Source organism: Sebastes umbrosus, chromosome 21, assembly GCF_015220745.1.
Source record: "Sebastes umbrosus isolate fSebUmb1 chromosome 21, fSebUmb1.pri, whole genome shotgun sequence".
In the NCBI taxonomy this organism is placed as follows: Eukaryota; Metazoa; Chordata; class Actinopteri; order Perciformes; family Sebastidae; genus Sebastes; species Sebastes umbrosus.
In genome coordinates this window covers 13,876,871-13,898,261 of record NC_051289.1, presented here as the reverse complement: position 1 = coordinate 13,898,261, position 21,391 = coordinate 13,876,871, and the positions used below count along the sequence as shown (strand labels likewise).

At 42.0% G+C, this 21,391-nt stretch overlaps 2 protein-coding genes across 2 annotated transcripts in view; one reads left to right on the top strand and one right to left on the bottom strand.

Moving 5' to 3' along the window:
* Window positions 1–8,164, top strand: part of arxa (aristaless related homeobox a) — an 8,764-nt gene extending 600 nt beyond the window's left edge. The window contains exons 2-5 of the mRNA XM_037757428.1: window positions 1,108–1,684; window positions 3,312–3,357; window positions 4,951–5,282; window positions 6,020–8,164. Of these exons, the coding sequence (XP_037613356.1) occupies window positions 1,108–1,684; window positions 3,312–3,357; window positions 4,951–5,282; window positions 6,020–6,287 (1,223 nt within the window). The 3' untranslated portion in view covers window positions 6,288–8,164. The remainder of the gene's footprint in view (window positions 1–1,107; window positions 1,685–3,311; window positions 3,358–4,950; window positions 5,283–6,019) is intronic.
* A 4,259-nt stretch (window positions 8,165–12,423) lies between these two features.
* The window catches only part of pola1 (polymerase (DNA directed), alpha 1), a 58,224-nt gene continuing 49,256 nt past the window's right edge, over window positions 12,424–21,391 (bottom strand). Inside the window, exon 37 of the mRNA XM_037757302.1 lies at window positions 12,424–13,430. Coding sequence (XP_037613230.1) covers window positions 13,294–13,430 — 137 coding nt within the window. The 3' untranslated portion in view covers window positions 12,424–13,293. The remainder of the gene's footprint in view (window positions 13,431–21,391) is intronic.

Here is a 21,391-nt window from a genome sequence, read left to right as displayed (position 1 = left end):
GAATCTGGTTAATATAGGCTAAATGTTTCCAAGACTAAACAGCTGTTGTAAAGTCAGTAAGTTTACTTTCAGCTGAAATTATATACATATATAAAAAAAAAAAAGATTGGAGGCATTGTATAGGGGATAAACATGGAACAAATGCTGGAAGTCTGGAGTTATAATGTGTCAACACGAGTTATTTTTAATGGACACCTTTTAAGCACAGAATCTGGTTAATAAGGCTAAATGTTTCCAAGACTAAACAGCTGTTAAACTTTATTTTTTGATATTTTCTTTTTATTGTTTTTCCATAACAGAAATACAACATACACATGGAACTATAAAAAAAAAAAAAAAAAAGAAAAACATGAAAAGATATAGATTTGCCCCGTCTCTACAAAGTTATCTTATTGCTATGACATATTCATTACCCTCATCTTGTCGTTGTCATGTAAAAACATTGTGCATTTCTCACCACTTCTCTCGACATTGCTCCTCTTGTGTTCTTATCCTTATGGGTTAATAGTTCCATATCATATATTTCATTCACAATTTTCAGCAAAAACTTTATTTTTGAATTCATTATTTGACACAAAAAAAACATGAAAAGGATATAGATTTGCCCTGTCTCTACAAAGTTTACTTATTGATAAATGACTATATTCAATGGTTCATTCCCTCATCTTTGTCGTTGACATGTAAAAACATTGACTTTCCAGCCTGTTGGCCACCACCTGAACTAGACAACTATTAGACTATACACTGACACAACATTCAATAGAGGCCGGTCATGTTTATTACAATGAAACATTGCTGTGATTTATATAAGCAGGACAGGGAGTTATCTATTATAGCACGAAAAACCTGCATAACCTAACAGTTATATTGCTCCAACTAAGCACCCACTTCTTCATTAAGAGAATAGAAAAAGGCCTCTTTATGCAGCAAGAATGGCCTATTTTATGGGTTGAGACAGCAGTTGTTTTTTTTAGTTTTAAACAGCCTCTTTATATCACCCGAATCGGTCTCAATCGAACAGTTCCATATCATATATTTCATTAACAATTTTCAAAAACTTTATTTTTTTAATTAATTATTTGACACCCCTTACCTTCCTTTTCTCAGGGTCAATGAAAGACCCCCTGTCTCTGAGCGCAGACATGCACCTGCCTCCAAAGCTCCGCCGGTTGTACGGCTCCGGTGGTGGGAAGTACCTCCACGACCACGACACGCTGGAGAGAGAGCAGCAGCGGCTCTGCCTCCTGGAGCAGCAGGCCAGCAGCGACGGCCTCAAGATCAGCCAGGCGCCGCAGGTGAGCATCAGCCGCAGCAAGTCGTACCGGGAGAACGCGTCGCTGAGCCGGGGAGAGGGCGACCAGAGCCCCGGAGAGGAGGGCTCGGAGGACGGCAGCCTGGTGGTGGAGCTCGGCCCGCTGAAGTTCGAGGAGGACGCGGTGGTGGGAAAGGAGGTGGAGGAGAGCTGCGGAGACCCAAAGGACGAGGAGAGGGAGAGCTTGTTGAACGCCGGGGATGGGGACGTGAGGGACGGGGAGGACAGCGTGTGTCTGTCGGCGGGCAGTGATTCGGAGGAAGGGATGCTGAAACGGAAGCAGAGAAGATACAGGACTACCTTCACCAGTTACCAGCTGGAGGAGCTGGAGAGGGCTTTCCAGAAGACACACTACCCAGACGTTTTCACCAGGTAAGAAACATTTTTAAACTGCAATTTTAGAATTTTGCAGCATTTTAGAATTTTGCAACGTTTTAGAATTTTGCAACATTTTATAATTCTGCAGCATTCTAGAATTTTGCAGCAGTTTTAGAATTTTGCAGCAATTTTTTTTTTTAAGACTTTTTTTTATACTTTATTTTTTCCCTTTTTTCAAAGCTGTTTTTACAACAGTCTATAAACCAACTTTTAAGTAGATGAGTTTTACAGACAAACCCATCAAGTACACTATAAGAGAAAACAACCTCAACATTCAAAACCCCAATTTTTATTTTTAAGTCTGAAAAAAAATAAATTGCTGCAAAATTCTAAAAATGTTGTCATCCCTAAAATTAATATGAATTAATTCAATTTAATAATGAATTATTATTGTGCAAATTCTTCATTATTTAACAAATTTAAAAAAACTAGGTTTAAGAATTTTAATTTAAATGCATATAAAACTATAATTACAATAGTCTACAATAATTGTGTCTTATAAGAATTATATTATTATTAATATTATTATTTTCGTTACATAAGGCCTATGTTGCAAATAAAATCCAAGAAAGCATGAAACGTTAATCGTGCTTTCTAATAATTCCATGGACGAAGGTGATAATTAAATGCATTTAATTTTAAATATCCCCCACCCCATAACATTTTATTCCAAAAACCTCCCCAGTAATTCCACACGTCTTAAACTGGACACTGTGCGCATCACACCTCATAAAATGCCCCCAACACCAACACGCGTGCCCTGCAGAAGTGAACGCAATATAGGCCTGCGAGTGCACAAACACACTGGGGACGTTTTGTTACCTGTTCTGACACATGATGACAGCGGTGTTATTGTTCCTCAGGAGGAATAATTAACCGGTGCAGCTCAGGTTACCTGCTGGACTTGATACTGAATACAACAAAACACACACACAAAAATCAAGGCCTAACCTCAACACACACAAACACACTTTATATTATGAATTTCAGGTGAAAAAAAAATAATAATAAATAATAAAACTTCTTTATGTGGGGCCTTAAAACAAATGAAACTCTCTATATAAAATTTCAGCCCTATTTTTCTGCTAAATTAATATTTTAATAATTGGCACATTTTATGCTTGAAAGTACAACATTTTCTGACACAAGAACCTACATTTTTTCTATTTTTCTTATACCAATGCCATTATTCATAGGCTATTTTCCCAGTCGATTTACTTTAAAGGCGACTTGTAGGTCTTATAATGTACACTGCGAACACCCATCTCGCAAAGCTTGAAGGGAGCGTCGATTGCTTTGTGGCAGGCTAGTTTAGATGTCATTATTTCACCCATTATGTCGTTACAGTGACAGGCCTCTTGCTTTAAGGGAAATCTAACAATCACTAGGGCCTATTTCTATCCATCCGTGACAGGGAAAATAGAATATGGCTGTGTGGCGTCCCTTTTCTTGCGGTCCAGGGAGAACAAAAAAATCAAGCCCCATTTTCGGTCGTCTATTGTTGACAGTGAACAACATGGAGGGGGACAAAACAGCAATTCTGCGTTTTCTTCCAACCTGTAACCTTGAATCTTTTTCTCTCTCTTCCTCTTTTTTTTTTTTTTTTAATATTCTTTTGTAGAGAAGAGCTCGCCATGCGTCTGGATCTCACCGAGGCCCGCGTTCAAGTAAGTGCACTCTTGTTTATCGTTATAAAAAAAAAGAGAAGTAAATCAAATATGAGGTGGGTGGAAAAAAAAAGCTGCATCCTCTTAATGTTTTTTATATCCTCTATAATAAAACCCCCCCTAACCGGTGATATGCGTCACCGATTGGAGATCAGCAGTAATTTATTATAGTAAAAATGTGTTAAATGGCCTGAGTCGCTGCGCGCAGAAGGTCTTTCCTGTTATCGAATGTTATTACCTGTTATCGAATGTCATTACGCGTTTTAGTGGCAATTAAAGGCGACGTCTGGCTGATTCATAAAAAGCTCACTTAGTGCAGGAGCAAACACTGTCTTATATATTCCTGGGACGAGATGGTGTTTGAATTCCCATCAGAGAGAGGTGGACAGAGTGTGTGCGTAAAATGGATATGTGTGTGTGTGCGTAAAAAGAGAGGGAGAGAGAGAGAGGAGGGAGAGAAAGAGGGGAGGGATAATGCTATTTGATTTCCCATTATGTGATTGCAATAGACCTGCATTGATCCGATGCTTTGCACTTGGGAGCGAATGAGAGACCATTAAAGGTGTTTGCTCCCACCCCTCCTTTCTCTCTCCATCTCTCCATCCATCCCTCTCTCTCTCTCTCTTCTTCACTGAAAGCGTGGCTTGCATTTCCAAAGCCTGGCCTCATAACCAAGAGAGACAGTTCAAACAGTAAAACAACAGATGTCTCTTTAGGTGAACAAATCACTTAACGGGCGCCATCAGGAGGTGATAAAAACTCATAAATTCCCCAGGGGCTGTGTAATGCTAAACAGCCCTCTGGGGGAATAATGTGTGTCCAATGTCGCTCAAGCTTTCCAAGCTCGTTCAATCACTTCCCTTCATGTTGACATTTTTTGCTCATTGTGAGAGTCTCCAGTGCAAACTGGGCACCCAGTGGATGCGTGGGAAAGTTAAATACTCTCTCTCAAATGGAAGTCACTTGTTCTACATCTCTTAAGAATTTAATTTAAAGCGCATTAATTGTTATTGGAGCCAGTTCAGAAGGTAATTTTCTGGATCTTTTGTTAACACCGCTCTTAATTATCTCTCTCTACTCCCCACCCAGGAGCCCGTCTACAGGGGGGTTTAATTAGACAGAAAGTAGATTTAAGGGACCGTGAGCAGGCAGGGTTTACCTTGCATGTAATTACCGTTGACTTTCCAGCCTGTTGGCCACCACCTGAACTAGACAACTATTAGACTACACTGACACAACACTCAATAGAGGCTGGTTCATGTTAATTACAATGAAACATTGCTGTGATGTAGTGAGTTATGGTTGTAATCATTTATAGCATGAAAGACCTGCATAACCTAACAGTTCTATTGACATGTCTCCAACTAAGCACCCACTTCTTCATTAAGAGAAGACAAAAGGCGTCTTTATGCAGCAAAAATGGCCTATTTATGTGTTTTAAACAACATGCAGCCTCTTTATATCACCCCAATCGGTCTCAATCTTCCCAGAATCTAAATTTGTTGCTGCCTTTGTTTACATCCTTCTAACTTATGGAAAAGAAAATAACTGCTCATATTGATCCCTGTCATCCTTTCCTGTGTTGCCCCTCAGGTGTGGTTTCAGAACCGCAGGGCCAAGTGGAGGAAGCGTGAGAAGGCCGGGGTGCAGGCCCACCCGTCAGGCCTGCCGTTCCACGGCCCCCTGGCATCAGGCCACCCTCTCAGCCACTACCTGGAGGGAGGGCATTTCCCACCACATCACCACCCGGCCCTCGAGTCTGCCTGGACGGCCGCCGCAGCAGCAGCCGCCGCCTTTCCGGGCCTGGCCCCGCCACCCCACAACGGCGCCGCTCCGCCAATGGCCACCCCGCTCGGCCTGGGCACGTTCCTGGGCACGGCTGCCATGTTTCGCCACCCTGCCTTCATTGGACCCACTTTTGGCAGGTAAGCTGCACCCCATGCACAGTGCTCCCTGGGACCTGTTAACACTTATTTATACCACCGATCTCTGTATACTTCATGTTTATCCCTGTATTTTTAGAATAAATGACTGCAATTTTGCAGTCAAGCGCATGTACGGCAAACTGCACAGCAGCAAGCGAGCTTATAATAAATTCCCCAACACATCGTGCAAACTCTTAATGACTGATGGTTACAGTAATCCTCAGTCACACTGCATTACTGTGTCTGATTATAAATATGTTATACTGTTCACAGTGGTGTGTAATCACTCTGTCAAATGCCTTAATAAATTAACCAAACGTGTGATCCTGCCAGACAAGCTGTGAGGAGGTGTGACACACCGCACACTCCATATGCCACAATTAGCTTCTCATTTGCTTTCCTCCTCTCTATTATACAGCATTATTAACATTGTACTCTCCTATGTTTTCTTTTATATTAAATAAGTCAGATTGCAATAGATGATGTAAAGCTATTTAGGTTTAGACAATCAAACTGAAGAAACTAAGAGGAAATAGAATATATCTTAGGGATGGTGGAAATTCTTAATCAACAAGCAGTGGTTTTCTTCTTCTGCTGCAATTAGACGGACAACATTTTGAGTCAACACTGAGCATATTATTTGACTTGTGTGCCATTTTGCAATGAATAATTTAAACTTGAACGTGTTCAGCATCTATAAAAATGTTTTAGATGGTGACATTTCTGTCTTCCTACAGGCTCTTCTCCAGTATGGGTCCCCTGTCCAGTGCTTCCACCGCTGCAGCCCTCCTCCGTCAGCCCGTCCCGCCTGTAGAGAACCCCTCCCACGCGGGCCCCGTCCTCCCCGACCCTTCCTCCTCTTCCTCCTCCCCTTCATCCGCGGCCGCAGCAGACCGCAGGGCCTCCAGTATCGCCGCGCTGCGCCTCAAGGCCAAGGAACACTCGGCTCAGCTCACCCAGCTTAACATCCTGCCCACTGGAGCCACGGGGAAGGAGGTGTGCTGAACACTCGACACCAGCTCTAGGCCTCCACGTCCCGGGCTCACGTCCCATTCCATGACACCCCTCCGTCCCCCCCTCCCACCCCCTCCAAAAACCCATTCATACCTCTGGAGGCTGATGTCCCCCTTGTTCAACCATCCCTGTTACCTCATGTCTCCCCAACAAAAATAGCACGACCAAATTCAAAAAAGAGCACTGGCTAAAAAAAAAGTGTGTGTGTGTGTGTGTGTGTCTTGAAATTACAACTATTAAACCATTGTTTTACACTTACACACCTTATACACACACCTCTCTGAATGACTTTTTCAAGTTTTTCACTTAAAGAACAATTACAATATTTTATGACATAGCTAAAAAGATGTCTTTTTAAAGATTTCTTAATATTTCTTTACACTTTGACAATAAATTAAACTTGAAATCAGACTCCATATAGTTCACATAGACTATGATACAGTATGTATATAGCTTTTTAAGACGGCGTGCCATGTGCATTTACAACAACAAAATGCTGAGTACACACAGTGCCAGTGGAGGAACGTAACAAAGTACAAATTTGAGGTACTTGTACCTCAGTATTTCCATTTGATGCTACTTTATACTTCACTACATTTCAGATGGGAATATTGTACTTTTTACTCTACACTACATTTAGGATTTTACATGCAAAACATATGAACTTATAAAATATTAAGCATTAGATTGAACAAGCAAACAGTATGTAAAAAAAAAAAAAAAAATTAATCTGACCAATTTCAACTGCTACTTTAACATTAATTATAATAATTCAGTAATATTATATATGGCAGTATCACTCACAGGGGGCATTTTTCTGCAGTTCTTTCAAGTCGTTTTGCTGTACTTTTACTTAAGTAACAAGAACAGTATTGTTGTTTGGCTACTTTTACTTAAGTATAGGATCTGTCATGGCACACACACACACAGAAAGCTGAAGAACCGCAGGGGAACCCAGACTTTTAGAATAGGATTCTTGTGCTACTTCAAATCAGGACAACTCGAGTGCTCGACATTAACACTGCTTAATCTGTATGCATTGATGTGGGCTGAGCCGGTGTGCGTCTATAATAAAGGCGAGTTGGAGGAGGCCCCCCCCCCCCACCCAGAACCAAAGGAAAACTGTCCATAGACCTTCCATAGCCTTCTCTACAAGCCTGACTCCTCTCCACTGCTCGCCTGTCCACAAGTCACACTCAGCAGCACCACTGTACATTGTATAATATAAGTTTGAAATCTCTGAATCAAACCGGAGTTACTTGAGGTCGTTTCCAGCATCAGATTTCTGTAAATTTGCTGCAATTTGAGATTTTTCTCCCCCCCCTCCTCTCTCTTTGATTATCACAGCAGTGGCATTCCCCACTGAGTCTGACTCCAGGACACGCGAGCAAAGTTGAGATCTGAGGTGTGTCTCTATAACGACCTGACTGTGTGAAAGAAAAACTGTACATACTGTGTAAAAAGAGGAAAAAAAGTACCACAAAAAATTTTCAAAACAGGGTCGTGTATATTTCAGGAGGCCGTGTTTTGATAACTTGCACTCGGTGTAGTGTTTAATGAATGTCGCCCTGTGTAGAATTTCACCTGTGTTTATGAATTATTAGGATTTTTAGATCATTATTATTTATGTCAAAAACTTTTTCCCAGAGGAACTGGGGTGAAGGAGAGTTTTTTTTTTTCTTATTAAGTGATTGTAAGTTTCCTGGTTTAATAATGCTAATTTGAATAAATTACATTGGTAAAATGAGTTATCTTTTATTATTTCAAATTCCTTTAGGACTGACATAGGACTGCCTAAACCAGGAAAAAATAAACAATGTGAAATAGAATATTATAGAACTATTAATAAAAGGTGTTATGAAGAAAAATGTGTTTTCTGTCTTACATTGAATAATTTAGCAAATTCTTAAGCAATTATTTATAAATAAGTTTAATATGATTGACTAAATAGTGTACTGGAATGTAAAATAAATACATCCGACTTCAGTGACAGGTTGTCTGATGTTCAAAACGCCTGCTGAGAAGGATGAAAACCCTTTTTTTTAAAGAGGAATTTATCGCTGCAGAGAGCAGAGATGGAGGCTCCACCTGAATAAAATGTATTAGGTGTATAATCCAGTGCGCTGCGTGCGTCTATCCTCTTCAGCTGGAGTTGACAAAATACTGACCATATATTCATGAGCTTAATCCCCAACATGTGAAACGCGTGACAAAGGCGAGGGGTTTTCAATTAGATCGCCCACTTTATCTGGGGAAGGGAAGGGATGGGGGGTGGGGGGGCGTCACAAAACTTCCCTTAAACCCCTTTAAAGGCGCTAAATTGGTCTTAACATCTGTAATGCCATGTCGATGGAAGCGAGACCCCTTTGTCATTAATGAAGTAACAAACCACTTCATCAAACGGCTTTCACCCCCCCCCCTCCTCCATCCATCCATCCATTGGATCTCACTACTAATGCTGGACTATTACAGCAATCAATGGTTATTCTCCTCCGTTTGACCCTTCTATGGTGCCCGACCAAAACCGCGTGAAATTACCCCGCGGATTAAAGTAGTCCCTCTTTTTTATTCATCTATGAAAACCCCTCTTCTTATTTCTTCTTGTTGTTTCACATGTTACAATTTAGTCCAAACAAGCAGGATTTTAGAGATAAGGGACTGATGGGAGGGATATTTCTGCACATTTATTTATGCTCACAAAGTCACACAGCTGCTCATTGGAGCAAAAAAAGAAGAAGATAAAAACCAATTTTCTCCTGTGCGTAAAACCATCCACAATGTGCCATGCTTTAAAAAAAAAAAAAAAATCCTATTGCTCAAACCCAGTGGAGCGTGTGTGTTTTTTCTCCTCCCTGTATGGCCCTATATAGGGTTTTGATGAGATTGTCCGGGGGGAGTTTTAATCTTATTGTGAATATAACTAATGAATGGCAAACCAATTTGTCCCTAATATCTGGGGAATGCCGGGAGGCGGGTGACCTGCTGGGAGAGAGGCTTAAACTTTCTTTGCAGCGCAAAAAGGCGAGAAAATTGAAATGCTGTCGCATAGGGGGCAATAGATGTGGATTTAGAAAAGTCACACTTGTTGGATGCATTCAAAGACAGGAGGCCTTGCACTTGGGATTACAGGCTGCTTATTGCATGAATGATCAATATAATGAATGTTGATGAAGATGAAAAAACAGTCCAGTCGTGCGTTTTTCTTGCAAATTGGCTGCAAAAAAATAAGAAATGATTTGGTGGAATCATGCGTAATGCACGCGTTAAAAGCTCCTCCCGTCTCTCACAGGTTAATCCAGGTGTCCAGAAATGCCGTGCCCATTTCCATCACCCCCTCCCTGCTCATTCCCCCAGCTGTTGGACTTGATTTGGCCCGTGATTTGGATTCTCCCGGGCCTCGTTTCTCCCACCACGACCCCGCCTGAGAGAATAGGCCCAATCACTCCACAGCCTCAGCCGGATCAGTCCTCACTCAGTCCCCGGGAGAGAGGAGCTCTAAAAGGCGCTTTGATGAACAGCCTCCCCCCCCACCCCTCCATCTCCATCACCTCCCCTCTCCTCCTCCTCCTCCTCCCCCTCCTCCAGGCGGAGAACCGGCCCCGATGAAAGACCTGAATAGCAGGGCCATGGCACTCCGCTCCCCTCTCGGATCGCCCCTTAATTCCCCGTCTCTCTTGCTCTCATCCAATTAGCTCAGTGTATTAAGCGGTTTATCGTCTCATAACCGCCCTTTCAGCTCCAACAAGGGAGACACTTTGCAATAGGACCAGCTCTCCTTTTGACACCCTCTCTGCTGCCTGTATGTTCCACCGCGCTATGAATAACAGGGACAGAATAGGGGACTAATTCCCTCATCAAAGCCTACCTTGTCCATCGCTGGTCAAAACGACAAGCAATAAAGCTTAACAGGACAATACAAAGAGACTTGTTCGACCTTATTAGCTTAGCTGGGTCGAATTAATGCAGAGACTCAATTTGACTGGGTTTGCTCCAAACTGGGAGGACAAAACAGGGGCCCTCACTTACAAAACCTGCAGCCTGGTATATAGAGGAAGGCCTGTCTGTGTGCATGTCTACTGTTGATTAAATCCCCTAAAAAAAAAAACTGTGGGAGAAGTAGTGGAGCTGATCTGATTTAATAAATATGTAAAGTTATGAGCTGCAAATGCACCGAGACACTTTTCTCTCACACACAGCATGTTCTATCCATTGCATAGTGAATCATGGTTTAAGTGTTCAGCCCACTTAAGGTTGCCTTCACAAGTCACAGTGGTTTTGAAGTGATTTGTGAGGCGTGCAGTGTTTATGGAAATGCACGCGGCAGGATGGAGTAAAAAATCCCTCCACTGTATTAACACAAAGGAGAATTCTTGGAAGAAAACGGTGAAACACTTCATGGAGCGAGTTACAGACGGAAATTATACAGCAGAGGGAATACAGAGAGTGTAAGGCGATATATATAGATCAACCATGGTGCATTTTGCCATTTGTTTTATGAAGATATCAATATAATATGAACCATTTTGAAATGAATGTAAATAAAAGTCAGGTATTGAAGTGACCGGATTAGCCAAAAGCAAACATTCCTCAGTTATTTTATTCATAAACACGTCTATTGATTTTCCCCAAAAATGTGCTATATCATAATAGAAATAGAAAATTACAAATACCATAATAGAGGATTTTATCCAACTCCTATTTAGAAATCAACACCGTGCATTCTCCTGAAATCGGAAAAACTCACAAAAATCCCATCTATATATTTAAAGAATAAAGCTTGTGATATTCTATATCAGTCTTTCTGTAAACAAATCATGAATACTTACTTACATACAACTTCTCTGCCTGTCTGCGGCTCTCAGCCCCAAAGTCCCTTCGTTCTTTCTGAAAATGAAAAAACACAGTTTTATTTTTTTTTTAAAAAAAGGTCAAGTGATTTCCTAAAACAGTTGGGCACTGTAGTTTTTAGGAAACAGTACTTAAAACATGAGTAAACAGTGCATTTGGTGAGGGACTACTTACTGCGGCGGAAGAATACACATTTGGTGTACTAGTGAGAATCTAGGACAGGATGATGTATGTGGAATCAATTCAGGTTCCTGATGATGAAGAAACATGTCGCCCACTGCAAACTCGTGGCTAATTGGTGCGTTTTTAATCATTTTTGGACAATAATGGAGGAATAATATATACCGTACCAGGGTTTCAGGCATAAATTCATTGTTGGTTTGGGCCTTTTCGTGGGATTTGTTGATATTAAGACAAACTTAGACTTATCTTGGTGTCAAATAAAGTGCTTCATTTACGTAACTGGATGCCCAAACACTATAAAAAACTGTTTTTGTCTTTAATAAAGTTCACTTTCATGGCATGTTTGTTATGTGAGTGCAGTAGAGCTGCAATGATTAATCGATTGGTTTTCAAGTATTAAATTAATCTGCAGCTTTTTTGATAATTGATTAATCGGTTTGAGTAATTTTTTAAGAAATAAAGTAAAAATTCTCTGATTCCAGGTTCTTAAATGTGAATATCTTCTGGATTATTTACTCCTTTATGACAGTAAACTGAATATATTTGAGTTGTGGACATTTGAGGACATCCTTTAGGGCTTTGGGAAACACCGACGGTCATTTATCACCATTTTCTGACATTTTATAGAACAAACTAATTGATTAATCGAGAAAATAATCAGATTAAAGTGGCAGTAGGCAGTATATTTTTGGCATCATTGGGCAAAAATTCCATGATAACCTTTCAGCATACTGTAATTCAAGTGTTCTGAGACATAACTAGACTTCTGCACCTCCTCATGGCTCTGTTTTCAGGCTTTAACAAATCTAGCACGTGACAGGAGACTTTGGCCAATCACAGGTCATTTCAGAGAGAGAGCGTTCCTATTGGCTGTGCTCCAGCTGGTGGGCGGTGCTTGGTATTTACTCAACAGATCTCAACATGGCTGCATATATGCTCCAGTCTCGCCTACTTCAGCTTTAATCGACAATGAAAATAATCGTTAGTTGCAGCCCTAGAGTGCAGCGGTAACAGGAAACACGAAGACACTACAGGATATAGACCCACCCATCTCCTGTCACCCCCCACATTACAATAACACAAGATTAACATCTTATCCATTTAGCTTTTTTTATTGAGGTTTCAGTATAAAAAAAAAGGGTTCTCATCAATATCAAAATACCCAATACGAAATATTCTGATCATTACAACAACAACAAAAAAAAATTATTACATCACACCCACCTGAGCGATTCAAGTCGGATACATAGAAAATTACAGGCGTGAAAACACAATCTGCACAGAGGGAGGGAGGGTAGGAGAAGGAGTGAAAGGGATGAATCAGTTAAACAGAGGCAGTGGAGGAGAAGATCAGCTGTTCGATATGGAGACAAAAGAGCGAGGGAGCAGCGCGTGTGGCCTCCCTCACCCCGTCACTCCCTGCATCCTCCTTACTCCTTTCTTTCATCCTCTGATCTGACACACACACACACACACACAGACAGACACACGGGATGAATGGTGGTAATCAGAACAAGTGTCCGATCGCTGCAGGCATCCAGTGGTCTTAGTGGCCCGGGTCACTATCATTGGCTAATTAGCGGCTTTTGGAGTATACTGGCTGCTCTGAGGATAAGTCATTTTCACACACACACACACATCTGGGCGCTGCTAGCCTCCACACACACACAATGGACTGTCATTTAGGTATGATTGCTACTCCCCTTTACCATACAGAGTCAGGGTGATGGGGTCATGAGCGTCTATGTGAAGAAATTGGAGAAGGGGAGAGGTGTGATTGGGTTTTAAGTCACAGAACAAGCCCATTAGGTTCAGGGAAGATGATATCAGGGTGAGGAGGCCAAAGCCTAAAATCACCAACCCAGCTATGTATTCAAAAACAGCTGTAGTTGGATGTGCAAATGTCCCGAGTCAGATGTTGGAGCTTCTCGTCAGGTGTTGTCTTTACAGATGTGTGTGTGTTGTTTTACTTGAAGGAGGAGAACGCCTGGAAGAGTTTGGCCAGGTTAATCTCCGAGTAGCCGCTGGTGGCCAACGCTTTGTCTGGCACTTCCTTCAGGCGCCGATACACGTCTTTTTCTCTGTTCCACAGCTTCAGGTGATCTGGAGGTGAAGGAAAGGAAGAGTTATCATCGCTCAATGGAAGATCATTCAGTCCCTCAACTGCGTCAAAGTCGATACCGCGGGCTACTGGGACGTGTGCATTTCAAACTCTCACCCCCTCCTCCATCGCCATGATGAGGTTCTGCAGGATTCCTACTGGAAGAGGAGCAGAGCGCACACCGGCTTTGTCTCGTCGCTAATAAACACCGAGGAGCGTTTCACCCTTAACTGGAGAGCTAACAGATCCAGTGCCAGTAATGCTATCACTTTGAGGGCCGGGAGGGACATCGCAGAATTGGACAGATGGGTCGATGGCGGCGTGTGCGCGCGCGCACACACACACACACACACACACACACACACACACACACACAGGATCATGAGATCGATAGAAAAGCCCAACGAGAGCATGAAGTCAATATCATGTCCCTGTTATCCCTTCGGGTGGGCCGTAATAAGGCCAGAGAGAAGAAGGAGAGCTGCCATCCCGGCTACCAAAACCAAATCTTTACAATATTATACTGAGCGTCAAGTGTAGATGAAGTATCATGAAACCAAATAATAACACACCATCACACCAAAGAGTGCAACGAGCTACATCAAGAATAATGTTGACGGGAGGGGTAATGTGAAGAAGAAGAAGAAGAAGAAGAAGAAGAAGAAGAAGAAGAAGAAGAAGAAGAAGAAGAAGAAGAAGAAGAAGAAGAAGAAGAAGAAGAAGAAGAAGAAGAAGAAGAAGAAGAAGAAGAAGAAGAAGAAGAAGAAGAAGAAGAAGAAGAAGAAGAAGAAGAAGAAGAAGAAGAAGAAGAAGAAGAAGAAGAAGAAGAAGAAGAAGAAGAAGAAGAAGAAGAAGAAGAAGAAGAAGAAGAAGAAGAAGAAGAAGAAGAAGAAGAAGAAGAAGAAGAAGAAGAAGAAGAAGAAGAAGAAGAAGAAGAAGAAGAAGAAGAAGAAGAAGAAGAAGAAGAAGAAGAAGAAGAAGAAGAAGAAGAAGAAGAAGAAGAAGAAGGTCCAGTCAATCAGAGGCTGTCAGCTACGACGGCGTGTGATGAGGTTACCCCACTATTTTCTATTACCGCGGTTTTGTACTCCAATGTAAATTTACAACTTTATAATCTTGCAAATTTGTGAGGGTTTTTTTTCTCGTACAGTTGCCACTTTTATCTCAGAGAATATCCATGTTTTTTTCTTTTTTCTTCCATGACCTTTATCTCGGAAATTTAGAGTTTTTTCTCCAAATATTACCGCCCTCTCCTGATTCTGTAATTTTATTTTTATTTAATTTTGTACCTATAATGGCCCTATTACGTAGCCAGCAGCACCTTGAAAGTATGCAGAGTTTTTTGTTTCACTCATAGTCCCATAATCCTTAAAATAAGATTAGATTTTCTGCAAAAACTTTGAAGAACTGCGAAAAGAAAAGAAAAGTACTTAAAAATTACTAGTTACCACAAAAAAAGAGCAATGAGTACCATAGTAATCCAATTAGGGCTGCAACTAGAGCTGAAACAATTAGTTGGTTAATGATTAGTCGATCAACAGAGCACTTAAAGGAAACTATATTGATAATCGATTAAACATTTTTGAAATAAAAATAAAGGTATGGTTGGTAGTGTTGTTCAAATACATTTTTGATACATTCGTTGAAATTCTTATTACATCTCGACAGCAATCAATAAATCAAATGCTCTGACAAAAAAAGAGAGAAAAAAATCAGTTATCTGTGGCTGTCTCAGGACTGTAATAAACTAATTATAATTTTGGGGGAGTGGCTTTGGAGGGAGACCTGAAGGGATCAGCGGTCAGTGTTGTCGACTTGGTGACTTTCTTGCTAGATTTAGGGACTTTTTGTAGCTAGTTCTACTTAATAGAACAAATGGTTTAATCGATTAATTGAGAAAATAATTGGAAGATTAATCGATAACGAAACTAACCGTTGCAGCTACCTCATGATTTGACGTCTTCAAATAGCTGAAGATATTCAATTTAGGACGATATAGGGAGAAAAGCAGCAAATCCTCACATTTGAGGAAGCTGGAAATAGTGAATGTTTAATATTTTTGCTTGATAAATGACTGATTATTCAATGAATCCACTAATTGTTTCAGCGGTTCTCCAAATCCTGAATGTCACATCATAACGGAACAGTCATCATAGATCTTAATGAAAATGTTTTACTACAAGCAAACAAATTAAAAACTTGTTTAAAACGGTGACTTGGTTGTTATTTATCTAGATCACATACTGTATATAAACACACACACACACACACACACACACACACACGCACACACACAGGCTGTCCATATGGCCGGTTGTCATGTCCTCGCCATCTCCACAGCCCTATCTCCTGTCTCGTCCTTCCTGCCCGCTGCATTAGTGGCTGCTGGATAAATACCAGCCCACTGACTGCCCAAGGGAACAAAGGTTAGATACACAGAGATCAACAGTGAGGCACACACACACACACACACACACACACACACACACACACTAAAAGAACATGCACACAGACGATTGATAGTAGTTAAACACTTAGAAAGCACACTAACTCACAGTCATGGCGACTAAAAAACATCACGTGACAAACAGTAATCACACACACACATACATACACACACATAGAAGATGGTGTGGTTGACTTAAACGCCAGCAGCAACTATTACCAGATAATCCTCATGTTAGCAAGGACAGGGATGGAAGGGAGAAAAAAGGGGAGAGGAGAGGCAGGGAGAGACAAACTAGTCTATTTATCTGGGGAATAGAAGGGGGGTGATGATGCATGATCAAGCGAAAGCAATCATGTCATCATTTCTGAAAGGTAGGAGAAAATAATTCTCCACCCTCCCCTCCTCTCCTTCTCCTCTTTCCCCCTTCCTCACTCCTTTCTCTTTTCCACCTCAATCACTGTGTGGCGAACAGATAAAAGAATGATTTAAGAGTCACAGAGAGGAAAAGAAAGAGGGAGAGACCTCGCTGCAAGTCGGGAGCACAGTGGGGAGTGTAGTTCAAATAAATAGCCTCCCTTAAAGAGCGAGTGTGAGGCGGAAGGAGAGAAGAGAGAGGGGAGACGGCGGCGGCGGCGGCGGCGGCGTTGCTGGGAAGGCCCGAGATGTGGAAGAGAAAAAAAAGGAGCGGAGTGGAAATAACGAGGAAAGATGACGACTGGAATGAAAGATGGAAAACTGACGCATGGATAGCGAGCATACTGTAGACACAAATGCAGCTTCAGATCCCAAAAACTTTGCCTAATTGATTGCATTAAACGTCATCTCTCTCTTCATCACACACATCCACACGGACTCCGACACACACACACACGCGCGCACAGCAAGTGTATCAGGGGTTATCTCTGCTCTAACTAGGTGTTGTCACACACTCGCGCATACTCTGGCGGTGCCGGGCACGAGTAGATCGGGGCTCTGCACGCTCTAACTAGGTGTAAATACAATAACAAGCCTGTAATTAAGTGAGCATGATGAAGTTAATGGAGATCGGCCATTCCGTCGGCCGCCTCCATGAATATTCTATTAGGCTGGTGGCGACGGGCAGCTGGAATAGCAGTTAATTTAATCACCACTCGGAGCACAGGGAAACTTCTTTGTGTGAGTGTAATTGCACAGAATGAATAATTGATTTGACAATCGCACCCGTGGATTTTGCCACCCCGCTTTGTATCGCCGGAGAAAGGGAGGGGAGAGTGGAAGATGAAGAGAGAGAGGGAAGAAAATGGAGAGGGAGAGGAGGAGAAGGGAAAGGAAGACAGAGCAAGAGAGGAAGAGGAGTGGGAGGGTAGAAGAGGACCAAACGCAGAGTGCTGAGAGGTGGCGAGGAAGCTGTCGGTAAATGGATCATTAGAAAAGCGCAGCTCAAGGACAATTTATATTTTATCAATGCGGCAAAATTACATTATTGCTCACACACGCAATCATACTGCCCACACTCAAGATTGAGACCTGGAGGGGAGGGGGAGGGGGAGGATGACGGAGGGAAGAGAAAGGCAACAGATAGACGGTGAGGGAGGGAGGGGAGATAAAAAAAAGGGAGAGCAGGGGAGACGGGGAGAAGAAAAGTGACATGAAATGATTTGAAAGTCATTGATACGGGATGTTCCCAGCTAAGGAACGGACAGCATGTTTTTTTTCATAGTGTGTGTGTGTGTGTGTGTGTGTGTGTGTATGTGTGTGTGCGTGCCTCTGTGTGTGTGTAATCTATTAGAGATCTCCTGCAGCGGATGAAATTACCTCCATGTTTTACTCAGTTGCAGCAATCAGGCACAAAAATGCAATATACATGTAGATAAGACAGGCTTGCAAATGTGTACACACACACACACACAAACACAGCGTAGCACTGCGGCGTACGCACACATTCGAGCTGATCAAATTACATTCAGCGTCGACTCGGAGCTCTTTTATGTGAAGCTATTTTAATTCAATGTGCTTTATCGTGTATGTTCAGCACACATGTAAACATGTATGTACAATAACATTTCTCTGAGCTAAGTAAACAACAGCAAATGCAAACATAACGGGATGAGGCTGTTGATATTCTATATTGTGATATACCAGGATGGTATATGTAGGATTAATTCAAGTAATACTACAGTGTTCAGTGGCTAGTACAATCAGTTTATCGCTGGTTTTAGTCTTTTCATGGGATTGGTTGACAATAAGAAAAACATAGTTAGTTTAGACCATGGATTTTCTTTAAATTCCTTTATCAAAACTCCTAAACCAACACCACTGACAACCAGAATTAAAGGACTATTGTGTAGGATTTCTGGGGATCTATTTGCAGAAATGGAATCTAACATTCATAACTATGTTTTCATTAGTGTATAATCACATAAAACTGAGAATCGTTGTGTTTTCGTTAGCTTAGAATGAGCCCTTCATATCTACATAGGGAGCGGGTCCTCTTCACGGAGTTCGCCAGGTTTCTATAGTAGACCAGAATTGGGGTACTCAGTTGGTTGCAATCTGCAACCATACCACTAGATGCCACTAAATCCTACACACTGTCCTTTAACCGTTTGTGATCTTTTAAAGTGAGAAAAAGCAAAGTTGCATTTGAAACCTCAAGTTGCCCTCCTTACAAGTTCGGCCTTGATTATCCGGTAATGTGAGGGGTTTACAGATCCAGTCTTAAACTGTTCGCAGACTCATCGGGTCGGGCCCGATTAATTTCAATCATGTTTGATATTTAGGAGTTAAAATCTGGATGATTACGTCAGTACTTTCCGAGCGGGACCACAAAAGCCAACGAGAGAAGACAAGCCGGAGCAGCGGACGGTGCTGCCAAGCAACGGTAAACACTGAGGCTAACATTAGCTAGCGTGCGACTCTTGACAGGTAAAATTTCACCTCCAGTTCTCGCTGAGGAATAGACGACCTGTACTGACCACCTTACCTCTCCCCAAACATTTTCTCATCCAGACTCATTTAGCCTTCTGCTTCTGTTTTGTTTACATCTGCTTCCCCATGAGATCACATCAGATAACGTGAGGTGGTGCAATGCTACCTCTGGCACAATGATCTTAATAATCCTGTAGTGTTTGATGCACCATTATCTTCAAATCTTGTAGTGTGTGCATGTTTGAGATTGAAGATGCAACCCAACTTCAAAATCAGTTAAAATTTTAAAAACTCCCGACTTAATCAGCTCTTCAAGCAGCAAGATGAGGCTATTTAAATTCACTACAAATGCACTAGCGCCACCAGAAAGACAATATTAAGGATAGATTGTGCTAATAAATCTCTATAGGTATATATGCAGACTCTCCCACAGAGACAGCACAACAGTAGAGTAGGGTGTATAGGATTGTATGTCTCCTCCCTGTAATCTGAGCAGTCTGGCCCCTGGGTGTGTAATGCAGTAATATGGGGTATTACTGCCCCAGGACTGAGGGATAACACCTTAAACCTATATTTTATAGCAGCATGATGTGTGTGTATACATGCATCCAGCTCTATTTTGAGGAAAGCGGTAGCGTGAGTGTGTGGTGGATATTAATCATTCGGTGGAGACACTGGTTTGTCAGTGTTGCCAGACAAGATTAACTGTCGCACATTGTAAACCTTTATCGACAACACAGTGACCCGTACCTGCTGATGAACACAGATCTGCCATAAACACAACCTTCCTGCCTGGATAACAGACATCCACGCCATATTCTGGGTACTACAAGTTTTTGTGGCCGTTACTGTGACGCCAAGTCAGCGGAAACTTGTTGTGAATGTTAACTCCGCAGAGTGCTGGGCGGTGCTGGGTACTTGGTGTTTTCAGGTAGGATGCAGCCACATATTCTGTCAGATTTTTTTTGGGGACGATGTGGGGAAAGTGGAGGTCTTGTGTTCAGGAAACCAAACCATCAAACAGGAAGGGTGATGATTTGATGGACTGGCAGCTCAGGGAACAGAAGAAAAGTAGTTGCTGCTTCTCGACTGACAAGAGTAGCAAGTAGACGTTATGGTGTGTGGATGTGGTGTAGTGGTTAAAACACACAGCTGGTGGGTGATCCAATCCCCTCCAGAACCTTCTGTCCTGTATGTCCTCTAATCTGTGACCCTTCACGGCCCATTAAGTGACTTTTCTTACCAGTAAAATGTTTAGTTAATAAGCTTCGGTACTGGGTGTGTGAAAGAGTGTAGATACCAACCTGAGGAAACTCTGGAAACTTGACCTCCTAAGGCCTGATGAAGGGTGGGTAGAGTTACGTAAATATTTTAAATCGATATATCAGCAATAAGTGTGACCCACGGTTTCTTTTTTCTAGTTTTAATCCCAAAAAAAAATGAATAAACCAACCATTCTGGGAAAACAAAATCACTCATTGGCTGCACAGCTCATAGACATGTGCAACCTGTAACTAGGCTTGCCGCGGTAGTCGCTGTTACACGGTGTTACACGGTGTTACACGGTGTTACACGGTGTATGGGCATACAACGATTACATTACTTGCCCACCGGCCCCACTATTGTTTTGCTTTATTTATAGAAATAAAAGCTATTTAGTTCATTTTTGCTTATCAGCGCCGTGTTACGAATACACAGTCGGATGACGGACGCCACAAACTGAAAGTGAAAGTGTCAGAATCTCAGCTCAGAGCAGCAAGAGTCTGATTTCACACACACTGGAGAGAGAGAGAGAGATGGCGGAGGATTTGTAGTTGAAGCGAAAAGCAAAAGCGCCTATTAAATTTAAACCCAATGCTATAAAGGAACCATAACGTTAATGAGGCGATCGTTCGGAGCGTTCACAGCCACTGTGCGTGGCGCAGCAGCTTCCGGGTGCAGCAAAAGCTCGACCGGAGAGGCCAGAAACACAGCCATCCAACGTTAAAGATCAAAGTAAGCGCTCTACACGTACTGGGTGTCATCTTTTCTTGTAAAATGTCAGGTGTAATCTGTAACACCGGTGTTGTCACAAGTTTATTAACCGTTGGGAATATTTCCTCACTGTGACATCCCTACCTGTAACAACATGTCACAAATACTGTAGACATTTACTTTACTTTGAGGGGTCTCAAGCCCAAAACGTTGGGAACCACCGGTCTAGAGGCACAGTTAACACTTAGTATTCAAAGTCTGTCAGATCTTGAACTAGGAAGTGGACAGACGGCACATGTGAAATGTCTGATTCCTGGTGAAAGGCTCTGATCTGGTGTCAGCGGACCACAAAAATGCTTGCAGCCATCACGAGACAAGACGCTTAAACTGCTCCACAGCCATGTAAACGTGTGGTGCATACTGAACACTCTGAACACTGTACCTTCTATAGATACAGTATAACGTTAGCAAACACTTTCCAACGCTGAACCACTAGAATGTAATGTATTGTATTGTATTGTGAGGTACCCGACGCAGATCAAAAACACTGCAAAGCACAGGAACATAAAGAAAGGAGGAGGCCAAAGAATTGATTGGCGATTATTCCTCGCATCTGGGCAAAGACAGAAATAA